This window comes from Arachis hypogaea, chromosome 10 (genome assembly GCF_003086295.3).
Source record: "Arachis hypogaea cultivar Tifrunner chromosome 10, arahy.Tifrunner.gnm2.J5K5, whole genome shotgun sequence".
In the NCBI taxonomy this organism is placed as follows: domain Eukaryota; kingdom Viridiplantae; phylum Streptophyta; class Magnoliopsida; order Fabales; family Fabaceae; genus Arachis; species Arachis hypogaea.
The window spans coordinates 5201941-5212068 of record NC_092045.1 but is presented as its reverse complement, the minus strand read 5'-3'; the positions used below and the strand labels follow the sequence as shown (position 1 = coordinate 5212068).

At 40.2% G+C, this 10128-nt stretch overlaps 2 protein-coding genes across 2 annotated transcripts; both read right to left on the bottom strand.

Moving 5' to 3' along the window:
- On the bottom strand, positions 1-2167 carry LOC112714846 (metacaspase-1). The gene is made up of 5 exons (XM_025766528.3): positions 1639-2167; positions 900-1236; positions 709-829; positions 402-599; positions 1-319 (listed from the first exon to the last, which is right to left on the bottom strand). The coding sequence occupies exons 1-5, from the start codon at positions 2003-2005 to the stop codon at positions 260-262; spliced, it is 1083 nt and encodes a 360-aa protein (XP_025622313.1). The 5' UTR covers positions 2006-2167; the 3' UTR covers positions 1-259.
- Positions 2168-3577: 1410 nt separating this feature from the next.
- On the bottom strand, positions 3578-7431 carry LOC112714844 (uncharacterized). Its single transcript, XM_025766527.3, has 4 exons — positions 6450-7431; positions 6044-6182; positions 4863-5972; positions 3578-4259 (listed from the first exon to the last, which is right to left on the bottom strand). The coding sequence occupies exons 1-4, from the start codon at positions 7313-7315 to the stop codon at positions 3909-3911; spliced, it is 2466 nt and encodes an 821-aa protein (XP_025622312.1). The 5' UTR covers positions 7316-7431; the 3' UTR covers positions 3578-3908.
- Positions 7432-10128: the final 2697 nt, after the last annotated feature.

Genomic DNA, 10128 nt, shown 5'->3' with positions numbered 1-10128 from the left:
TTAGCATAGTCAAACACTATTTCCATAAATTCAAAGATCACACATGTCGTTCCTACATGAAACATTTTAGCCACCATAGCCACGAACAACACTTAGCCACCACAGACTGCAATATATATATAAAAGGGTTTTGCTTAAATTACAACTGCATTAGAAACTTCATCATAAAAAAACTTGCTAGCTTATTGGTTAGCTAACACAGTGAGGCAACGGCTATTTCGGTTATGGTAATAATATAGTAGTTGCCCTGTTTCTTTTGTCACAGTAAAATGGGCTTTGAATAGATTTCAAACATGTGAGATGACGATAATTGTGGCTCCTGCATGCATGCATAAGGCATTTCAAAATTAGGATCAAGCTTGATGTTGTTATACTTATGAACAAGCTAAGAGGAAAATTACATGAGCATAGTGCAGGCGAGAGTCCATTCTGCCATAGCCATACTCTTCAGCTTGATGACCAAAATGTCCTTCCTTAGCATTGCGGATTGTAGACCGCATGGCATTCAGCAAGCGCCCATAAGTCATTTTAGCTTCACCTTGCATGGCTTGAATGAAATTGTAAGTCAAAGCTCCTGCACTTTCCATGCCGCTAAATGCCTAATCAACCAAAACATAATCCTCAGGCTTTTTGTTTTGTTAGAAATATAGTCATTCATGTTCCTTTTCTTATCAGACAGTTTTTGAAAAAAGTGGTTTCATGACTAACCGATGTATCGGCTGCATTTCCATCATCATCACAAGCTGAAATGCAAACAGCTACTCCTCCACTTGTGCCTTTGAATGCACCTCTCCGGGTTCTGTGATCTTCCCATCCATAATAACCTTTTCTGTTTAAATAATACAAATTAATATCAACTTTTTTTTTTGCTGATGTAAAAGTGTAACTAAGTAACTAACCGGTTCATCCTGCACATGAAGGGTAAATCAAGAACAGTGCCGCTAAAGCATGTATCAACAAGGGCGTGGAGCTTGGCGCCACGTGGCAGAGGGCGGACGATGGTTGCATTGATTTCATCATCAATTATCTTGCCCTCATGCTCATAATCAACAGGGCAGATTGCTTCATCGTAGCCATCAAGCTCATCCATGTCATGGTCCACTTCTCTGGATCCGTGACCGGAGTAGTAGAACAACAATGAATCCCCTGGCCGGCAACCTTCTACCAACCACCTCATCGCCATTCGTATGTTGTGCTTTGTTGGAATCCTTAGTGGGTTTCTCTCCTCCGGATCATCTCCACATGCACAACATTTCTTAGTATTATAAACATAGAATCCACCAAATAAATGAGATCATTCCTTAATAACTACTTAAGTTAAACTAACAAAACTCTAAAATGGTCATTTTCGCAAATGTTTACTCAAGCTTCAAGTTTAAAATTAGGCTCAATTGTTAATTGAGGAGTTCATAAGTCCCTACAGAAATTGTGCCCAAGTGGCCAAAATGTGAGTTGGTTAAAGTGGGACCCACCCCCTTTCTATTTGATTTCAGCAAGTGAAATATAGGCCTTATTTCATTGCCTAGTTTGAACTATAATCATCAAACCATAGGACATAACAATGAAATTTTTAAGATATGAAACATTTGACATATCTAAGGTGCATTTATCTAGTCTATAATAGATATAATTAAGTACCCGTGAGCAAGCGAATGGAATCGGTAGGGAAACCCAACTTGTCAATGAGAAAGTACTTCATGCAGTGAGCATCATTCACAGCACCTTTGATCTTGTTAACTCGCTTACCATAGCTAATACCAAACAACACAGCCCTCTTCTTACCGTATGGAGAAGCAGGAGGTGGCGGTGGCCGGGGCGGGCAAGGCCTCGGAAAGCCAGGAGCCAAATCGATGTAGGGAGAAGTTCTATTTGGTAAAGGGTAGTTAGGTTGTGGTTGTGAATAGTCTTGGCAGCCATAACACACAACGGAAACATAATAGCCTTGCACTGGCACCAACACAGGCCTTCCACATTGCATGCATCTTTCTCTTCTACATGCCAACATGATGATGATTTTGAGCTTTGAACAATGTTAAGAACTTGAGAAGGAAAACATTATTAGATTAAATTCAGTTTGTTGTTGTATATATTGTATTGTAATATTCTATTCCTTTCGGTTGGGATGAGACATATCTAGAATCAGATTCTACTTGCCATTTTTTTCTCCAGTGGAATGCGAATGTAAAACACATCAATATGAATATAATTTGAAGAGAGAATCAAGTCTAATTGCTTGCGTGGACTTTCCTTTGCACAATGATAAGTAAATACATAGGATATATCTTAGTAAGTCTAAATCCTAGGTTACACACCTTTTAGTAAAAAAAAAAAAAAAAAACATGGCACTTGAACTAAGGCTCATTGACTATCTTTTCCTGTTTGATCAAAGTCTCTATGACTGACAATGGATGGCCCAAAATGATCCATTTGGAGGGTTCAATGGATTTGCACCACAGGAAAAGAAGCCTGCTTTCAAATTGTGCTGTTTGAGCAGAACAATCCATGCACACTTATTATGTTATCATTTTATAATGATGACTAAGAAGGGAAACATTGCTACAGCCCAATTCACTAGTTTAATTTCAAATAGCATTCATATTAGAACAAGGAATTCTTTGTGTAGAGAGAGATACATCATTACCTGCCTAAAAAAATTTGATGATTAGACACAATAGATACCAGTAAATATCAACTCATATATAAAATAACTTCCATTAAACCAACCCTGTACATGGACTTAGAGAACTTTTCTGTGGTGTAACTATTATCAGTCTTTACATGAAGTTCTAACAAATTGATTATCATAGTTTTTACATGAAGTTCTAACAAATTGACTACAAGCTCTCTCACATTGTAGTGGATCGTACATGCTTTGAAGAGTAGTTGGGAGATTCTACCTGAAGGCTTCTCCTTTTTTTAGGTGCTGAAGACACATATGCAAACTGCAGGAATGAGATCAATGAGAGAGTACGGAGAAGCTGAGTTTCTACTTGATAGCAGATCATGAGTCCTACCGAGCATCATCTGTCAGTTGCTTACACACTTGTGAGACCCATAATCTGCTACAAAGTAGAGACTCAGTTTTCCCATGTTTTCTCACTCACCACGTGTTATTCCTATAGCCTGCACATGTGTTTTTAGTACCTAAAAATAGGAGAAGCCTTCAGCATAGTAGAATCTTCCAGAGTAATTTTGTCTCTTCATTCATAGTTGATGGAAAACCGTGCTTCATTTCACACACACACATTGTTAGTTTGTTCCTTTCCCTTTACCTTGTATTTGATCAACGAAGAATCGAGTAGCTTCAGTTTCAACCCAGAAAACGTGCTACTAATAATGCATCCCACGTGTCTATGACTATGCTTCTGTTTATTATTCTCGCAATAAATAAACAAGAAACGGATTCCATAGTCTTCTTTTTTAATAGCTACCCTAAATTCTACATTAGTTTTTCCTCCTACGGTATTATACAATTATGGTTGGTTTCATTACCTCAGTAATGTTTCACCGGGTGTAATTATCGGATACACCTAGTGATTAGCTATGTTAGGAAGTTCAAATTCACAGGCCTTAGTACTGTACTAAACATCATATAGACTGCAGCAGAAAATATTACAACAGAGTATCATCAGTTCCCCTGAGTATATATATAGAGATATATACAGGACCATGTGTGATTACAAACAAGGATAAATTGATCATGGCCACAATTAACGATACCATCGGCACCAAATGCTGAAAAGTTTCTTCTGGGTCATCTTCTACTGATCTCTCATGGATCATAGCTTCCAAAGTAAGAGGCTACTAGTTTGAGGTTAACAGGAAATTAAATACACTTCCTACAACTGCAGTCATTACCGCAACTGCGAATCAGTAATTACCAGTCTAATATGGTTGCCATTTGGTGATCAACTGTCCAACACATTAATTTGACCAGAGATTTTTGCCTTACAAGCTGGACACATGAATCCAACAGAATCAGGTTGTATTTCAGAATTAAGGGCATCATGGTTGAACTCTATTCCACACCAAACACACACAGTTGTAAGCTGCATAACTTCTTGTGATTCAACCTGAACAGAAGAGGGATATGTTGTTTCCATCACTGTTTTGTTTATCGTATCAGTTTGCACATCAGGCAGTGAAAAGGAATCTTGAACACTTGTAGCATCATGCTTAGTAGTACTGACTTCATCCAATTCCTGGAACCGCTTCACATTTTTATACTCATGATCTTCAGTACAAGATTGTTTTCCTACCTGTCAAGAAGCAATAGAAACAATAATTTTCAAGGTTACACATGAGCACTACTGACTAGGGTGAGACATGTCATAGCAGGGGTGCACATGGTAGCTACTCCAAGACACACAAGGAGCTGGAAACATATGCTAGCTAGTAAAGGGCAAGAAAGACATCATGCAAGCATATCTGCTCAATCAGTAAAGAATTTCTATTCCTGGGACATCCAAATGATCCAATAGAATCACAAACAATGGACTTGTTAATCAACAAGGAAAAAACAAAGGAAGTGTTTTATTCCTTGTCCACTACAAAAGGCCTGCATGCTAAATCTCCAGAGGACTATGTACCATGTTTGGCCAAAAAAAACCAATGGTTATGGATCCAGAAAAGCTATACTCAAAAGCTGTATATGAAATACAATGGTTCAATACAAAATAAACCTCAATAGAGAAAAACAGCTGGAGCTAACAATAATATCCCACATGCCATGCATGCATGTCATATGAAAGACCTCAAATCAATCACTTTCTAGGGCGACCTTGATCTAATAGGGTACCCCTTAGTTTTTCAACATATAAGATCCCCTACAGAAAAGGCATCCCACAGGTTATGCCTTATACCTTATAAGAGCTGAAAGCAGGAGAGGAATACAAAGGTTGCATTTGGGATATAGGAGATTTAGAAACCCTAGAGTCGATCACATTTTCTTCAGAAGCTGGCATTAGCAACTCTTGAACATTGGTCCTAAGAGGAACATCTTTGCAACCATCTGAACCAATTTCCAATTCATTCTTATTATTGTTATCTTCATTAAACTTAAACTTTTCTTTGATATTAGAGCAACAAAAATTTTCATTCTCCCCAGAATCTGATATTTTGTCCTTGCAAGATAAATTAAGCAAAGGGCCTTGAGAAGCTCCTCCCATATCAATCCCAGACTTATCAAACACTTCAACAGATGGATTACCATTTTTCTCATTTACACATAACAAACCCGTGTGATCTAGACAAGTAACCATCTTTGCATCAATAACTTGGCTATCATCATCAGTTTCCTCTTCTTCCACATCCATGTGTAACTCTGGACTATCCTGCTGATTTAAAACTTGAACAACATTTGTTCCATTTAAGCTATCTTCCATTTGCTGTTCTGACTCAAAGTTTATATCTTGATCCAAGCTACAAGCAGCAACTTTCGAAGCAGGCTCCATGTCACAATCCTCCATGATAGAGCTCTGAGCAATTTCAATAAGGGCATCCATCCTGGAGAGTCTTGAAAGCAGCATGTCCTCCCTCACTGGAGACTTGTCTGTCCGTTGAACATTTTCCAGACCTGACGAATCTTCAGCCTGCCTCACATTACTCCTAACATGGATCCCCACATGAGAACTGTAGCGACGCCTTTCTGAAAACACCTTGTGACAGAACTGGCACTCAAACTTTCCATCTTTAATTATAACTCCATCTCCAAGAGAAGATCCAAGCCGATATCGTCTTGTTGTTCTCTGGTGAAATGACAATAAGTGCTGCAAGTATGAATCCTTCTCGTCAAAGGTCACATTGCATTTGTGACATTCAAATAGGTCATGTATTTCCACGTCTGCAAGATTTTCCAAACCCAACAAGGCCAATTCCATCCCACGTTCATTAGAAACAGAAAAACTAGGTACATCTGAGTTAGCTACAACAATCTGCCATTCACGTTGATCCTCATGGGCAACACCTGCAGACTGCAGTATAATGGATAAATCACACGTCATAAAATCATAATAGATCAACAGCTGCAGCATGGATTACTTACGTGTTCAGTGATTGCTCTTTGTTCCTGCGGAAAATTCTCACTCCTATGACCGATTTGCAACGGTGCATCACTATGGCCAATAAGAGACTGCAAATAGGAAGCAACTTCTCTACAAGACATAAATTGCTGTCCACTAGGGCTGGAGAACATCACAGAAGAAAAAAATAGTAAACATATAAGCCCTAGAAATTTAACAGTACTGAAAATAGAAAATTTCTTAGCATCAACAAATCGCAAATTATGCATACCAAAAGACATAACTAATTTTCAATTTTATAGCAAAGAACAAAGTTAGGTGTGTCTTAACTCTTAACTATGTCAAGAATTTCGCAAGCTTATAACAGAAAATTCAAATTGCAAACGAATATTAACATGTATGAAAAGGATTAACTTCATTGTATTGAACCTTATGTATCTGCGACAATAGATCCATGCGCGACCATCCTTTCTCTTCAACCCGAGAATAAGCTTCCAACCAAGCGGTAATGCGTCACCGAAATTGGCAGCGTCCACAATCCTCCTCTTCCTCCTCCTGCTTCCCCACTGTCCCTCTAAATCCCTCAGAAACCCTAACAGCTCCTCCTCTCCCTGCAGTCCGTCAGTCCGCCTCCTCAGCTCCTCCGCAAAAGGATCCTCCGCCTTCGCTAGATCCATCAGATTGATCACCACTCCGTTCTTGTTCACAATCTCCATCCCGCTGTAGGATTCCTCCAAGTTCACCTTCACCTTCGGCTTCCGCCCTCTCTTCCTCTTCCTCTCTCCGAATTTCACCATAGCGAGCTCTCCTCTCCCTTCGCCAGCTCCACCTCCGTGGTAGGCGACCAGCGCGGAAGCGGAAGAAGGCGGAGCGAACTCGACTTGGTCGAATTTGGGATCTTCCCTGATATACTGTTTCAGATAATCGATGATCACCCGGTTCTCGGCATTTCCAAGGTCATCGGAAGGGAGAGAAGGTAGCTTAGCGGCGGGGAGGAGGCCGGCAACACGGCGTCGGCGGCCGGTGGGAGAGGACTCGGGGCGGCGAGGACGGGAGTATGTCTGGCGGCGAGATCCGGCGCTCTCGTTGAAGAGAGACGGATCGATTTTGGGAGTGACGATGTGGCGACGGGTGGAGTGGAGATCGAAGGCGGAGAGGGAGGAGAGAGACAGGGCATGGAGCTCCGACTGTGAGAGAGTTGTAGTGTCTATCCGAGCCAGGGATTCTAAGTTGAGAAATTGCTGCTGCGCTGGCGGCGCCGGCAGCTGCGAGGTAGCTGCAGTGGCGGTGGCCATTTTACGCCACGGCGGCGATGAGATCCGTTTCTCTTTTGTTAGCTGAGCGAGGCCGAAGAGTGAAGATTTGACTTCGAACTTGGAAGTTTGACTTGCTGTAGCTGTCTTATTTAATTTGAGGTAATGACCAAATTAATATCCAAAAGAATAAAACGCTGACATTGCAGTACCAGACTATTGTAAACGACAAAATGGTACCTGGTTAATTTTAAAAATTGACAAACGTATTCGTAATTTGGTCGGACCAAAGTTTCGGTGAGGACAATGCTTATGTGGACACCGGATTATGCTGACAAATAATGTTTTAATTGAGTTGTAATTTCTAATTAATTAATTTGCTAGCCTAGGTGAAAATTAGGTTAATTGGAATTCAATTTGCCCTCAAATCATTACTCTTTGCCCTAATCCCAAATCAACAAGTGTTGTTACTGCTGGGTGACTTACTGTGACTTAGTGTTTCACTAAGAGTAAAACTGAAAGGTCACGTAAAGAGGGAGAGACGTTGCCCTGGTTACTTGGCGCGAAGAAGAACGAAGAGGATTTGAGAGACATTGTCGAAGTCGTAGCGTCAACAGGGAGGGGTTGGTAGTGGCATCATCGCAACCCCAGTCTTCGCTAGGAAGAACGCTACGTAGAGGTAAGTTCACCTTCACTCCATCCTCTCATTTATGTGCCTTCTGTCGACAGTATTATTATAATGTTGATTGTTTTATTCATTGTATCTTCCCTCTACGATTTTTTAGATGGATCGTTTAGTTACCTTTCTTTATCATCACATGGGTGCCTTGAAAAGGGGTGTTGACGGTAAGGTGATATACGACGGGGGTTTAGTAACTGAGATACACAGGTGAATGTGGAGACATGTAATTTGTTCTTTGTTGAGGGTTTATTTCTAGACTTGGGTTACCCTGGATACAATGAGGTGTACTGGCTAGAACCTGGTTTAGAGTTAGGTAAGGGTCTTAGAGTGCTTAGGACAGATGCTGAAGTCATGAGAATGTGTGAGAGTGCAATGAAGAATGACAACACTGTACACCTATATTTTGATCACCCCATTGACGCAAACCCTGAAATCATTGATGAAGAAGTCGTGTCTGATGGTAGTAGTGATAGTGTGGTTGAAGTCAATCCAGATGGTGATAGTGTCAAGGAGGATGAAGTTACTAATAAGGTTGACGGTCATGCTAATGAGAAGGAGAATGAAGGTGTGAATGAGACCAGTGGTGAGGTTAATGAATTGGAGATGGTGTTGAGTGTGGCTGTGAAGGAGAATGTGAATGAGGGTGTAAATGAGGCCACTGTTGATGTTAACGAGTCGAATAAAGGTGAGAGTGGTGCAGGGGAAGAAGCTGCAAATGACGGGAATGCGGAGAAAGATACTGAAGGAGCATCAGCTCCGGAGAAAGCTGCTAAGAAGGTTAGAAAGAGACATCCAAGACCAGCCCCTAGTGGTTTACCCCGAGAAAGAAGAGCTGCCGAGAATGAAGTTCCTGAGAGTAACCATGGAGAAGCTGAAGCTGGGAATGAACCCACAGAGGAGACCAATGCTGATGATGTTGCTGGTCTGAATGGAGGTTCTGAATTTCGAGAACCTTTCATGGATGAGGAAAGGGCAGAGGAACCTGTTACAAAAAACCCAACAGGTAAATTAGATTTTTCTTTAGTTAGAGGATATGTGAATAAAAATTGCTTCAATTCTCATGTGTCTCAAATGACTCTGCAGCAGATAATGTAACACAAACTAGTGGGAGGGATAATGCAAGGAGAAATCATCCAAGGCCTCAACCGTCTGGTGATACGTAAAAATAAGAATTCACGTATTTACCGGCAAGTATACCGGGTCGTATCAAGTAATAAGACTCACAAAGAGTGAGGTCGATCCCACGAGGATTGGTAGATTAAGCAACTTTAGTTAAATGGTAAGTTTAGTCAAGCGAACATGATTTTTGATTTTATGAGCAATGTGACTTTTGAACATAATGACAAGAATTTAAATGGCAATTAAGAACAAGAATATAGAAATAAAATGGAAGTAAATAACTGAAACTTAAATTGCAAGAAACTTAAATGACATCAAAGATAAATTGCAAGGAATTAAAGGTTGCAGAAATTTAAAGAACATAAGAGTAAATGGCAAGAAGTAAATGAACAGAATGTAAATAACAAGAGCAGTAAATAGACAGAATGTAGAAGGGGATTGGGAAATGGGTAATCAAATAACTAGAAGTAAAAGAAATAAGAATTGATGATGGAGAGGATCATTAGGGATCAGAGATGCTAGTGTTCATGAATTGATGTTGGTCAAATCCTTCTCAATCATGGGTATAGATCCATGGCAAATGGGTGATTGAATCCCAATCTCTTGGTGATTCAATCTCTCTCAACATAGCCAATTGCCACTCTCGTGATCTAATTGTTCATGAGAAGAGATGAAGCTCAATTTTAATCCAGCCACACAATGTCCAAAATCTCAACCAAGGAGAGTTACATCTCACATACTAACCAAGGTATATTGATTGAGGAAATCATGAAAGGTTGAACTCTAAACTGAATTATGTGGCTCATTCATCAAATTCACCACATAATTCATATAGATTAACCCCTCTCTCGATGGTGGTTGAATCTTTGAAGAACAAGAGTTCCCTCTTTAGATCAACCACTAAAATTGAGAAAGAGAAGATGGTTCACCAATTCATTCCAACCAACAGAGCTCCTCCCCCTAATGAAAGTGGGGTTTAGTGAATCATAGCTCCAATCTCAACAACAAATGCCATTAACAAAAATTAAACTAAGTGTAGAGAAAGATGAAGAAG